The following is a 14,817-nucleotide window of genomic DNA, read 5'->3' as shown; positions in this document are numbered from 1 at the left end:
TGATGATGGAACTTTATGAAATCGAGTTTTGTAAAAAAATTATAAAATGATTTTTCTCTTGGCTGAGAGAGAGCATGAGAAACTCAAACTAAAGGGGTTCTTTTTTTTTTAGAAAGGGTGTGAAAACAATGATTATACAGAACACACTCTTAACCATAGCTATAGCATTTTTATAATTTAAATTTATTTTTTTAAAGAATCCCTTTAAGGCCCCTTCCAAAATAAATTCTTAACATCTAAGGTCTTGACAGGGGAGGGAAATCAGATTTATTACCTGCGACATTATAATAACACTGAAGTAGCATAGAGATTATTCACTGTTTCTGTAAAGATGATTTTTGCATTATCTTTATTCAGCTTTCTTTTACTGCTTGAACTTTCAGTGATTTGTTTTATTGTAGTAATACTATCACATCACAACACAGGGGATACTCGGCATTCCTTTCCCCAGATATGAATGTGACAGAAGAGACTCTTGAGAGGGATATTCCCACAACATCTGGTGTGCCTTCTGATGGTTTAGAAATACTTCAGAGTGCTCTGAATAAAATGTCTCCTCGAAACAGGCAAGAAATGTGCACTTTTGTATGAGGATACAAAATGGAATTCTTATTTTACTTGTGCACTTAAGCCTCATTGTTTTGGGTTTTTTTTAAGTAGCAGTAATTTGGATATGGAAGCATGAGTAGGTGGTAGTTCATTTTGGTACTTATAGTTTCTGCCTTCATGCTGTTCAGAATCATGTTTCACAATCTGCGCTGATAGCAGACCAGTGATTTGCAGTTTTCCCCTTTATCTGGTAATTTTACCATCTGTGACTTAGACTCATAGGCTACGTCTACACTGGCCCCTTTTCCGGAAGGGGCATGTAAATTTCACTAGTCGTCGTAGGGAAATCCGCGGGGGATTTAAATATCCCCCGCGGCATTTAAATAAAAATGTCCGCCGCTTTTTTCCGGCTTTTAAAAAAGCCGGAAAAGAGCGTCTAGACTGGCCCCGATCCTCCGGAAAAAGTGCCCTTTTCCGGAGGCTCTTATTCCTACTTCAAAGTAGGAATAAGAGCCTCCGGAAAAGGGCACTTTTTCCGGAGGATCGGGGCCAGTCTAGACGCTCTTTTCCGGCTTTTTTAAAAGCCGGAAAAAAGCGGCGGACATTTTTATTTAAATGCCGCGGGGGATATTTAAATCCCCCGCGGATTTCCCTACGACGACTAGTGAAATTTACATGCCCCTTCCGGAAAAGGGGCCAGTGTAGACGTAGCCATAGACTTTAAAGTCAGAAGGGACCATTATGATCATCTAGTCTGACCCCCTGCACAGTACAGGCCACAGAATCTCACCCATCCCCTCCTAGAAATTGATTATAGACTTGATTATACCAAGGCAGACATTCACCCAGAAAAGATTTTGTTTGGGAATTGACAGAGTTGGTCTTGTAAATAAAGGTAGAACTATAATAAAGGTAATGTGCTAAATTAATTTATGGAAGTACTCAAAGAGCAACAAGACTTAATGAGATGAGGAGGACCTCTTTGACCATCTTAATTGTAATTGCTGTCACCTATCTCTCCGACAGCATAGTGGAAGAATATTCTTCAAATTGCATTGATCAAACTGCCATTGAAACTGAGTTAGTTCATGAGGAAAATGTCTTTTTGTGTATTGCAAGTATAGATATAAACAACTTAGCTGATTCTTCACTTTAGATTGGAAAAAATGAAAAAGGAATATCGAAGTCTGAAAACATGGCCCGAAAAAGCTGAGTATTTAGACCAACTCATCATGAAAAGGGGACCTAAAATGACTACAGAGCAGAATATGGTAACTAAGGAGCACATAGACAGCATTTATTAATGTTGCTCTTCTTGTTGGTGAAACTTCACAAGTAAATCAGACTAGTTTTCATTAAATTTTGGATTTATTAAAAGCTCAGTATAAACTGGAGAACATGTTGGTGCATGCAAATATTTCTCAAACAATATCCTCCTAGGGCCTGGTCTACACTAGGAGTTTAGGTCAAATTTAGCTGCATAAGGTTGATTTTTCTAAACAATGAGTCTACACTAGTGATATAAGCGAGTAGTTGACTGCTCGCACCTCCCCTGCTGTGTCAGAGGCAGCAAGGCAGGGGAGCAGGAACTGGTGCTGGGGGGAGCCGGCTTCAAAGCTGGTTTTCCCCCAGCACTGTCTCTGCAGTGCCACCTGCCCCACCCCCCGCCTCGCGAGCTGCTGCCTCTCTTAGAGGCCAAAGTGCAGGCGGTGGGGAGGGCAGGTTGCTACGAAGCAGCTGCTGTTCACATAGGCCTGGGCTGGCTGTAGGCAGAGGCTGCTCTTGCAGCAGCCCCTGTCGGCAGGGGATCCCAGTGAGAGTGCTGGGACTCCACGCAGACAGGGGCTGCTGGACCCAGTGCAAGCTGGGATTGAGCAATCCTGGCTCAGTCCTGGCTTGTGCTGGATCTGGGAGCTACTCCTTCTGCGCCTCTGGAGTTTAAATGGAGTAGGAGACGGGCTGGCTGCATGCCTGGCTCGTTCTATATTTAATCTCCAGAGGTGCAGCAGGAGTAGCTCCTGGACCCAGTGTGAGCTGGGACTGAGGAAGTCTTACCTTATTGACTAATCATGTAGTTGATACAAATTTTATCAACTACATGATTAGTGGATTATCTGCCTCTTAACATTCTTAGTCTACACCCGTGGTCACCAACCGGTCGATCACAATTGACTGGTCGATCGCGAGGCCTTGACCAGTCAATTACGAGGTGTTTGGGCCCCCCCATGCTCCATTTTCCCCCCACCCCTGAGAAGCCCCACTACCTACCTCCAGCGTAGTGCTGGCTTCCCGCGGGGTGGACGGAAGCCTGCAGCTTCGCACCACTTCCAGGGGTTCTGGAAGTGTGCTGGCTGCTCCCCTCCCACAGCTCTGTTGTGTGCTGGGCACGCTGCAGGAGGAGGCGTCGGCCCCGAAGGAGGAGTGTGGTGGCTTCCCTGCGCTGCAGGAGGGGTGAATCAAGCACAGGGATTTTCCTGCACCGCGGGAGTGGGGGTCGGCCCCAGGGTTTGGCCTCAGGGCAGGCAAGTGCAGGGGTTTGGCTGCCTGGCCTGGAGCCCCCTCCCCGAGCCAGCGTTCCCTTATCCACCTCCTCCTGCATCTAGATTTCCTCCCAGAACTTGCACCACCCACCTCTTCCCACACCCAAATCCCTCATTCCCACCCCAGAGCCTACACATCCTATTTCAACCCAGCGAGGGTCCAGCTAGCCAGCAGGACTTTTTCAGGATTCCAGAGATATCCCAGAAAAACTCTTCTGCATCCAGGGATCTGTTTGTTCTTCCACTTCTTTTAGTGGAAGCGCAAACATGATATTTCGGTCACCCCTATATTCCTCTTTCCACGAGGAATAAGGGGGTTCCAAAAGAAGGGGTTTTTCTGACATTTGGTCCAGTCTAGACAGGCCAAATGTTGGAAAAACTTCTTCCTACAGAAGAATTGGGGGAAAAAAGCAGCAGTATAAGGGTTGGGGATAGCAAGTGATGGAGAGGAGGAGAATAGAGAGGGTGGGCCTTCAAGCAAGGGGCAGGGCTTCAAGGAAGGGGCTGGGCTACAAGGAAGGGGTGGGGCAGTAGATCTTGGCTTGTTCTGTCATTTAAAAAGTGATCTTCGGTGTAAAAAGGGTGGAGACCTCTGGTCTGCACTATCAAGCCGGTTCCATCGGCTTTAAGGGCTGCTAAAGTCAGTATCACAATTCCTGTTTTTCACAGGGAGTAATGCTAAATTAGACCTTGCTTGATTGACTTTACGGTAGTGTAGATGCAGCATTGCAAAAGTTGACATGTTGGCCTCAGGAGTCATCCCACAGTGCCCCACTGTGACCACTCTGGCCAGAACTTGTGACTACTATTTTCCAGGTGAACAGGAAAAGCCCCAGAAAACTTTGTATTTCATTTCTTGTGTGGGCAGCCTGGCAAGCATACCTAAGAGCAGGCAGCACACTTGAGCAGCACATCTGTGTTTGTTTGGTGTGTGGTGGTGGTGTTTTTTTTTATTATTATTTATTTATTTATTTATTTATTTTCTTTTCCTGTTGCAGTGAGGCTTTAGAGAGGGAGTTCTCCAGGTAGAGGAGAAGCAGATACAGGAGTCTTGAGGGAAGTAGGTGTTGTGTTTGGGGCTTTCTTGCTGTGTGCTGAGCTTGTGTTTGTGAGTGAGGGTTGGTGTGTGTTCTTTTTTGTTTTTTGTTTGTTTATTTATTTATTTTCCCCTGTGTTTGAGAGTGAGGCTTCCCCCCGCCCACCTCCCCTCTGCCCTCTCCCTCCCCTTGATGGAGTTTGTGCTGTGATTGGCAGGTGGAAACTGTTGGCTTCTAATTAAAGTTTGAATTCTAGAAGCCTCTGCTGATTGGCTGAGCCTTGGTAGCGGGAGGGGCTTTATAAGGCAGTGGGCAAGTGACCAAGGAGCTTGCGAACAGGTGATTGCTAACAGGGAGTTTTGAGAGGGAGTTGGGATGGGGAGAGAGAAGGGCGGGAGGGTCTCTTGCCTTTCTTTTTAAATCCCTTCTCCAGAACAGCAGCGATGGTTGGTGATGGGTCTGCTGTTGTTACTTGCACAGCGTGTGCCATGTTTGTCTTCCTCCCAGAAGAAAGAACGGATTTCGTCTGCACCAAGTGCAAGCTGGTCGACATTTTGGAAGAAAAAATTAGAGGACTGGAGGCCCAAGTGTCGACCCTACGCTTCATCAGAGAGGATGAAGACTTCCTCGATAGAAGGCAGCATTTACTCCTTCAAGCACGGCAGGCAGAGGAACCAGAGAGGGCAGTACGTGACCAAGAAGAGAACTGGCAGCATGTAACTTCTAGAAGGGGAAAAAGGCCAGCACGGGAATCTCGAGAGGTGTGCTGCTTACCGGGAACTCGCATTCAGGATGTCACTGAGAGGCTTACCAAGCTGATCAAACCTTCGGATCGCTACCTGCTTCTTCCTGCTTCTCCACGTGGGAGCTAATGATACGGCCAAGAATGATCTTGAGTGTGTTACTGCGGATTATGTAGCGCTAGGAAGAAGGATCCAAGAATTTGGAGCGCAAGTGGTTTTCTCGTCCATCCTCCCTGTTGAAGGGAAAGGACTGGGCAGGGATCGTCGAATTGAGGGCATAAATGCGTGGTTGCGCAGATGGTGTCGCAGAGAGGGCTTTGGTTTCTTCGACCATGGGACTGTTCCGGGCACAAGGATTGTTAGGAAGAGATGGGATCCACCTAACAAAGAGAGGAAGGAGCATCTTCGTGGGCAGGCTTGCAAACCTAGTGAGGAGGGCTTTAAACTAGGTTCGTCGGGGGATGGTGACCAAAACCCTGAGGGGAGTGGGAAAGTCGGATACCGGGAAGAAATGCAGAGAGGAAGGGGCAAGAAAGGAGGACCCATGTTTCGAATGGAGAAGATAGGACGATCAACTGGTTACCTGAAGTGTCTGTACACTAATGCGAGAAGCCTGGGCAACAAACAGGAAGAACTGGAGGCCCTGGCCCAGACCAAGAAATATGATTTAATTGGGATAACAGAGACTTGGTGGGATGACTCGCATGACTGGAGCGCTGTCATGGAAGGGTATAGACAGTTCAGGAAGAACAGGCAGGAGAGAAAAGGAGGGGGAGTTGCACTATATGTAAGAGAGCACTACGATTGCTCTGAACTCCACTATAAAGAGGGAGAAAAACCTGTTGAGAGTCTATGGGTTAAATTTAAAGGAGCAAACAACAGCAATGATGTTGTGGTTGGTGTTTGCTACAGGCCACCGAATCAGGTGGATGAGGTACATGAGACTTTCTTCGGACAACTGAGCAAAGCTTCCAGATCGCAGGCCCTGGTTCTCGTGGGGGACTTTAATCACCCTGACATCTTCTGGGAAACCAATACGGCAGTACACAGGCAATCCAGGAAATTTTTGGAGAATGTTGGGGATAACTTCTTGAGACAGGTGCTGAAGGATCCGACCAGGGGTCGTGCGCAGCTTGACCTTCTGCTCACAAACAGGGAGGAACTAATAGGGGAAGTGGAGGTGGGTGACCACCTGGGAAGCAGTGATCATGAGATGGTAGATTTCAGGATCCTGACCAAAGGAAGAAAAGAGAGTAGTAAAATACACACCTCGGACTTCAAAAAAGCAGATTTTGACTCCCTCCGAGATCTGATGGGCAGAATCCCCTGGGATGTTAGCATGAAGGGGAAAGGAGTCCAGGACAGCTGGCAGTATTTTAAAGAAGCCTTATTGAAGGCACAGAAAGAAACCATCCCGACGCGTAGCAAGAGAGGCAAACATGGTAGGAGACCGGACTGGCTTACAGGGGAAATCCTTGGTGAACTTAAGCACAAAAAGGAAGCTTACAAAGAGTGGAAACTTGGACAAATGACCAGGGAGGAGTTTAAAGGTATAGCTCGAGAATGCCGGGGAGTTATCAGGAAGGCGAAAGCGCAAATGGAATTGCGACTGGCTAAGCATGTGAAGGATAACAAGAAAGGTTTCTACAGGCATGTTAACAAGAAGAAGGTGATCAGAGAGGGTGCGGCCCCTAATGGATGAAGGAGGTAACCTAGTGACAGATGATGTGGGGAAAGCTGAAGTACTCAATGTTTTCTTTGCCTCTGTATTCACGGACAAGGTCGGCTCCTGGACTTCTGCGCCAAGTGACGCAAGATGGGATGAAGATGGACAGCCCGTGGTGGGTAAAGAACAGGTTAGGAACTATTTAGAAAAGCAAAACGTACATAAATCCATGGGTCCGGACTTAGTGCATCCGAGGGTACTGAGGGTGTTGGCAAATGTCATTGTGGAGCCTTTGGCTATTATCTTTGAAAAGTCATGGAGATCGGGAGAAATCCCGGATGACTGGAAAAAGGCAAATGTAGTGCCCATCTTCAAAAAAGGGAAGAAGGATGATCCAGGGAACTATAGGCCGGTCAGTCTTACCTCGGTTCCTGGAAAAATCATGGAAGGGATCCTTAAGGAATCCATATTGAGGCACTTGGATGAGAGGAAAGTGATTAGGAATAGTCAGCATGGATTCACAAAGGGCAAGTCATGCCTGACCAATCTGATTAGCTTCTATGATGAGGTAACTGGCTCGGTGGACATGGGGAAGTCAGTGGATGTGATATACCTTGACTTTAGCAAGGCTTTTGATACGGTCTCCCACAATATTCTTGCCAGCAAGCTAAGGGATTGTGGATTGGATAAATAGATGGTAAGATGGATAGAAAGATGGCTAGAAGGCCGGGCCCAGCGGGTAGTGATCAATGGCTCGATGTCAGGATGGCGGTCGGTTTCTAGCGGAGTGCCCCAAGGTTCGGTTCTAGGACCGGTTTTGTTCAATATCTTTATTAATGATCTGGATGAGGGAATGGATTGCACCCTCAGCAAGTTTGCGGATGACACTAAGCTGGAGGGAGAGGTAGATATGCTTAAGGGCAGAGATAGGGTACAGAATGACTTAGACAAATTGGAGGATTGGGCCACAAGAAATCTCATGAGGTTCAACAAGGACAAGTGTAGAGTCCTGCACTTGGAACAGAAGAATCCCAAGCATAGTTACAAGCTTGGGACCAACTGGTTAAGTAGTAGTTCTGCAGAAAAGGACCTGGGGGTTACAGTGGATGAGAAGCTAGATATGAGTCAACAGTGTGCCGTTGTAACCAAGAAGGATAATGGCATATTAGGTTGCATTAAGAGGAGCATTGCCAGCAGATCCAGAGATGTCATCATTCCCCTTTATTCGGCTTTGGTGAAGCCGCATCTGGAGTATTGTGTCCAGTTCTGGGCCCCCCACTTCAAAAAGAATATGGACGCACTGGAGAGGGTCCAGCGGAGGGCAACCAAAATGATTAGGGGGCTGGAGCATATGACTTATGAGGAGAGGCTGAGGGACTTGGGTCTGTTTAGTCTGCAGAAGCGAAGAGTGAGGGGGGATTTGATAGCAGCCTTCAACTTCCTGAAGGGAGGTTCCAAAGAGGATGGAGAGAGGCTGTTCTCAGTAGTGACAGATGGCAGAACAAGGAGCAATGGTCTCAAGTTGTGGTGGGAGAGGTCCAGGATGGATATTAGGAAAAACTATTTCACTAGGAGGGTGGTGAAGCACTGGAATGGGTTACCTAGGGAAGTAGTGGAGTCTCCATCCCTAGAGGTGTTTAAGTCTCGGCTTGACAAAGCCCTGGCCGGATTGATTTAGTTGGAATTGGTCCTGCCTAGAGCAGGGGGCTGGACTTGATGACCTTCTTAGGTCTCTTCCAGTTCTATGATTCTATGATTCTATGATCTGGCCAAGAGTTCCAGGAGTGTTCATGTTTTGTAAGTCCCATGAGCTCCAGTTCCCATGGGCACAGACGAGCACCAGCATGGATTGTGAAGGAGATCTTGGAACACATCCGTGTGTGGGAGAGGAATCCTTTCTTGTGGAGCCCCAAACCAAGAAACAAAACACAGAGATCTATGCAAATATCGTAAAATCCATGGTAGTAAAAGGATACACCAGAAACGGCCAGCAGTGCTGTGTGGAAAAAAAAAGGAGTTGAGGCAGTCCTTCCAAAAGACAAAGGAGGCAAACAGACACTCTGGAGAATTGCAGCAAATATGCCACTTTTACAAGCAGCTACATTCACTCCTGGAGGGGGCGGAACCATACCCGCTTCCCAAGCTAGACTGTGGAATCCTTCCAAGACACTCAGGGCAGCATCAGAGAAGATAGCATGGTGGAGGAGGAGGATAAGGAGGAGGAGAATGGTCAGCAGGTGAGTGTGTCAACCAATGTGACCAATAGCCTAGAACTTTTTATAACCTTGGAGACAATCCCCTCCTTACTGATCCTGGGGAGGACCCTTCTAGTGAGTTTACATTTTGTATCTTGCCATACACAGGTTAAGGCATTTTGCTGAGATGAGTAGTGGATTCTGTGAATACACAGTGTGGGGGGGGTCCCAGAACAGATTGTTAATTTGTCTGGAGACAGAACGGGAATCCTCCCTGCATATCTTCATAAAGTTCTCATACAGGAACTCTTTAATCCATATCACAAGGTTTCTGGGGAGACCTGCCTTATTCCATCCTTCATGGTAGAACACCTCCTCATGCCATGTCACCAGAAAATGGTCTGGTATCACTGCAGTATAAGGACTGGTTGTTGGCCACGTTCAGTTAACATCAGCTCCCTATCTCTGTGTGTGATTTGGAGATGACTGGTATTTCGCATGGCAACGTGAATGAAGGAGGGGAAGCTACTAGCTGCTGCCTCTACTGCTAACCTCCAATTGCCCACCCCAGTGAAGCATGACTTCAGCCTCTGCACACCTTCAGCCTAATCCTCCTACACTCCCTCCTGTCTTCCCACCCACAGGCTCCTGTGTGGAGTTGGAAGTAGCACTCTCTTGGCAAGTGGAGTGTGCTGGACACAGAGGGTGTGTCTAAACTACATGGCTCCATCGATGGAGCCATGTAGATTAGGCTGATCGGCAGAGGGAAATGAAGCCGCAATTTAAATAATCGCAGCTTTATTTAAATTTAAATGGCTGCCACGCTGCGCCGACAAAAAACTGATCAGCTGTTTGTCGGCTCAGCGCGCTAGTCTGGATGCTCCTGCGCCGACCTGAAAGCCCTTTATCGACCTCCCCGTTATGCCTCGTAGGATGAGGTTTACCGGGGAGGTCGATAAAGGGCTTTCATGTCGACAGGGGAGCGTCCAGACTAGCGCACTGAGCTGACAAACAGCTGATCAGCTGTTTGTCGGCTCAGCATGGCAGCCATTTAAATTTAAATGAAGCTGCGATTTAAATAATCATTTATTTCCCTTTGCCGAACAAACATGGCTCCGTCGACGGAGCCATGTAGTTTAGACGTACCCAGAGGGATGCAACGTGAACTGCTGCCCAGCCTCACCAGCACAATCAAACCCCATCCCCCTCCCACCCACAGGCTCCTGCAGGATTGGGGAAAGTAGCACTCTCCTGGCAAGCAGGGTGTGTCAGACACAGAGGGGCACTACACGAACCACTGTCCTGCCCTGCCAGCATGACTGTCTGGACTCCATCCACCTTGCGGCTCACAAGATAGTGCCCGCAGGTCCCTTACCATGCCTGCCACCAGATCAAGTCCAGATGGTCCCTTGAGAACTCTGTTGTGTACTTGCTGTATACTGGCTACTTTAAAGCATAACTGTGGCCTTGCAGAGAACACATCCTCATTGTTTTTAAAGAGACCTTCACTGTATGTTAACAGATTAGATTTTAGGCTCCACACTGAATCTCCTATAATGTGTGCCCTTGTGACTTTTTGTTACAGTAGTGAACTTGCTGTACACTCCCCCAGCTCCAGTAGGTGTCTGTTTCGCACAAATCCAAAGGCAGAAACAGACAAGATGTGTGGAAAGAGCAAATATAACCTGCCTACTTGGATAGGGAGTGTGTAACAGAATGGAGGAATACACTAATGGAGGAGACTTGAGCAGAATGTCAGAGCCAGAGAGCGTGCAGTCAACTCCAAATGCAGCACCAGGAGGCTGTCTTGTCATCCCTGACGTCTGTGATGGACCACATGGCAGCTTTCCAAGACACAAAGCTGGACAGGTTCTACTGCCACCCCTTACAGATCAGCTGTAATGCTTTGTGGTCCAGTGACCCCCAGACTACCTGTTGGTGGCTTGGCATGGGAAGGTGTCCTATCGCAAAGGATAGATTAAGGCTGGCCTCCCCAAAAACCTTGTGTGAAAGGTCAAAGAGTTTCTATCTGAGAGCTTCATGGAGAGATGCAGGGGAGACTCCCTCCGCATCTGCAGACACATTAACAAGCTGTTCCGGACACCCCGTGCTGTGTAGGCACAGAGCAATTCGCACATCATACCCAATTGCCTTAATCCGCTTGTAGGAAGAAAAAAATTGTGAACTCAGCAAAAGTACCCTCCCCAAGGTCAGTGCTCAGCTGGGAGACATCCTGGAAGGAGGCGACCAGCTCCAGCATGATGAACAGATCTTGGGGATTGCCGGCTGGTCATTCTCCTTCTCCTCCTCCATCACCATGATGATGGCAGGAGTGTCTTGGCTGTACTGCCCAGTCATGCTTAGGAAGCTGGTTGGGTCCCTCTTCCCAAATTGCATCCAGCTGCTCTATTACTGGTATTGGTGTGGTGCTGCACCAGACCATCTATTAGCTTTCTTCACTTTGTGGTAGGACTGCTTCAGTTCCTTGATTTTCAGTCTGTACTGCTGGGCATCCCTGAAATATCCTTTTCCACCAGGCAGCTTGTGATCTTCACGTAAATGTCTGTTTTGTTTGCTTGTCGGAGGTCAGAGAGAATGGATTCCTCTCCCCACACCTCAATGAGGTCCAAGACCTCCCAGACTCTCCACGCTGGCGCTCTTCTGTACCCCTGGGAATTGGAGCCCACGGGACAAGAAATATTAGAAATCATGGAAGTGTTTGAACTGTTAGATGTCGTGGCCATGTGTGCTGCAGTGTACTGCTCGTTCTGAGATGTGCTCACAATGCTGGTCATGCGGGAAATGAAATTCAATTTTTCCCAGGGCTTTTCCTCTTTACCTGGAGGGCAGCAGAGGCACAAGTTCTGGCCAAAGTGTTCAGAGTAGGGCACTATGAGGTGTCTTGAAGAGGCCAATAGCTTTGACTTCTTGTCAATGCTGTATCTACACTACCATAAACTCAACCATGCAAGGTGGGGAATAGGGTTACTCCTCGTGAAATCAGGAGTAACTAACAAACTTCAGCAGCCCTAAATGTCGACACAACAGGCTTGGTAGTATGGACGCATTGTTTAGAAAACCAACCAGATGCAGCTAAATTTTATGTTAAGTCCTAGTGTAGAGCAGGCCAAGTCTTAACTAGACTTGCTAAATTGAACTCTGGAAGATCGATTGCAGCCGCAGTGATCTGTTGTTTAGTATGGATAAGGCATTAGTCAGTTATTAGTAACATACAAATTGTTGCTAGCCTTTTTTTAACTCACTGATAGGTTTTGCGGAAGTAACTAACTGTGTAGAGTTAAGGTTGTTTGAGTGCCCTACCATAGCATTTGCGTAGTTTAAATGTTTAGCGTTTCTTTTCAATTTAATCTTAACTCTGAATTTCCTGGATTTATAATGCTATTTGGGGGGATAATTACATCATTCTCTCTCTCTCTCTCTCTCTCTCTCACCACTCCCATTGGAGGGGAAACAGATTATAAACTTTACTTTATATTGTGTTGAACACATCTAAACTTGCTCAAAATCTGTCTGTTTTATTGAATTTCACATAGTTGCCTTGCCCTGTAAAGTGTGTCATACTTCCTTGAAGAACTGTTAGGAAAAGCTATCAAAATTGCATTCTGAGATTTTGAATGTCAACTGCTTGCTCATTCCCATGGAACGATGCGCCTTCTGCAAAGACACCCACATGGGGGATAGGTGCAAGCATGATTACTGGGGACAATCTGGAGCTCTTGAGTTAAGCACATGACTCGGGAAGAGACCATACGTAAGTGCAGGGTTGTGCTCTTTGTATGAAAACCTATGATCACCACATAAACAATGGTCACCAAACATATCACAGTTGACCCTCCTCCTTACCCTGTTCTTGCCCACTTACCTGAGGCCATGGCTTGGGGGCAGAAGAAGGGTACACAGACAAGGATAAGGAGACTAAGGCTATGGCCATAGTTGGGGGCAAGTCTAGGGCTGAGAAGAGAGCCACAGCTAGGGCCAAGGCTGGGATTAGGAGTGAAGCCTTAGCAGCCTTGCCATTATCTGCTGTGACAGGGTCAGGAAGGTGCTGAGGAAGACCATGGGGAAGTGGCCCATTGATTCATAGTTGACATGTAGCTGATACCAGAGACGTTACAGACAACTGCTATCACAGGAACCCAGAATGGAAAATGGCCCTGGGTTGCCCCCCCTCAACTCCCCATTTATTCATGGGGAAAAGACTAGCTTTGGTACAGGGGTATGTTTTGCCCAGTACCACTTGGAGGGGCCATAGAGACTATAATGATTGGTTTCCCCTCTTTTCTTCATGCTGGGCAATGATGAGAGTTAGTCAACAAACACCAGGCTGATGTCTAAATTGAGAGTTGCTATGAGTCTCAGAGGCAAATATCTGCCTGAAAGCGTGGGAACCACCAAGGTTGAGGAGCAACTTTGTCACAACTGGTGTCAGGAGTGGGACTGGTACACAGCGCTGTGGAAGAAAGAAGCTATAAAAGAAAGAAACTACCACAATGTTTGTGGTAGTGCAGACACAAGTACAAGCTACAGTAGCTCAGCAGGAAGTTACTGGAGTGCAGGTGAATACCTAACAGGAGGCAGTGAGGCTACCGCAGGAGAGCTATCAAATGACGATGAATCAGGAAGCCCAAGATTGAGCCCTCCTGCAAGAAGTAGTGGCCCAAAACCTTAGAGAACCAGGAGTGAAGAAGTTCTGGAAACTAAATTCCCCAAGCCAAGAGACCGGGGGATGTCTAGAACTTTGTATAGATGTTACGCATGTGGAGATGGGGACACACAGCCGGGCACTGTCCCAATACTGAGGAGCCAATGCAGTACAGTTTAGGAGACTGGGTATACTCATACTCCCTGATGCACCTTGTGTGTGGGTCACACTAATCCCATATTAATATAACAGACCAGTGAGATTAATTGGGGGAGAAACCACAGCACTGATATAATTCAGATAGTGTTATCATGCTCATCTCAGGGAAGCTGGCGATGCATAGTCAGTTGCTCCAAGTGAAATGTACAGAGGTAACGTGTTCATAGGGCAGTTTGTTAATACCCCATTTTCCCAATAATGATTGAAATCCAAGGGAACACTACTGGAGAAATGGTGGGTCTAATCCCTCAATTTCCATACCTGATGCTCATAGGAAGGTACTTCCCAGCAAGGGAACTGGAAAAGAGTGAGACCTCTGAGTCAGTGAAGTGTCCACTGTATACTGTCTCCCAATTTTTTCCCAAATATCCCCAGATTTGTTTCTCAATCCCAGGAGGTCTTGAAAGACAAAAAGGGAAACCAGAGCAGGTAATGCCTTGGGAATCCAAATTCTGACCCAAAACCAGAAGGTTGATCTCGTGGGTAGAGACTTGGGCAGCAAGGAAGGAGGCTGTCCCAGAAGGGGGAGGCACCAACGTATATTTGTCATCCTGGACTATGCAACCCCATATCCAGAAACCATTTCTCCGCAGAACACGGCCTCTAAAATAATAGCCAAAGCACTCCTGGAGATCTTTACCAGGGTAGGACTGCTGAAGGAGATGCTGATGGACCAAGGAACTCTGTTCATACCAAAATTAATGAAGGACCTCTGTGCCCTTCTCCCTGAGGACCTCAATCTATCATCCCCAAATACATAGTCTGGTTGAAAGGGCTACACGGTGCCAAATTTTGAAAAAAGTGCTCTTTTGACACATCCCTTCTTCCTCGTAAAACAAGGTTTACGGGGATGGTGAAAGAGCACATCTAGACATAGCCAAAGTGTTGTGGAGAGTCTAGGAGGAAAAAATGCAACCAGGTACCAGGAGGAAGGACCTGTGGTTAGGAAGGTGCTGAGGAAGGCAGTGTTAAAGTGAGCCAGGGATTCTTAGCTATCATATAGCTGATACCAGAGATATCACAGACAGCTGCTATCACAGGGTCGCTGGGATGGAACCCGGAGTAGAGGGCAGCCCCAGGTTCCCTCCCCCAACTTCCCATTTTTGCATGGGAAAAAGACTGGCTTTGGTACAGGGGTTTGCCCTGTACCACTTGGAAGGGCCACAGAGACTACGATGTTTGGTTTCTCCTCTTTTCTCCATGTT

General features: G+C 47.3%; 1 protein-coding gene across 2 annotated transcripts in view; it reads left to right on the top strand.

Annotated features, from left to right (window-relative positions):
* Positions 1 to 14,817, top strand: part of CATSPERT (catsper channel auxiliary subunit tau) — a 67,611-nt gene that overhangs the window by 26,963 nt on the left and 25,831 nt on the right. Inside the window, exons 9-10 of one of the 2 annotated variants that reach the window (XM_075933885.2) lie at positions 426 to 566; positions 1,706 to 1,820. In XM_075933885.2, coding sequence (XP_075790000.2) covers positions 426 to 566; positions 1,706 to 1,820 — 256 coding nt within the window. Of the gene's footprint in view, positions 1 to 401; positions 567 to 1,705; positions 1,821 to 14,817 lie in introns of both variants that reach the window. The other variant, XM_075933884.2, reaches the window with a different exon arrangement.

The sequence above is a fragment of the Pelodiscus sinensis genome, chromosome 7 (assembly GCF_052426305.1).
Source record: "Pelodiscus sinensis isolate ZL-2025 chromosome 7, ASM5242630v1, whole genome shotgun sequence".
In the NCBI taxonomy this organism is placed as follows: domain Eukaryota; kingdom Metazoa; phylum Chordata; order Testudines; family Trionychidae; genus Pelodiscus; species Pelodiscus sinensis.
This window is presented reverse-complemented; position numbering and strand designations above follow the sequence as displayed.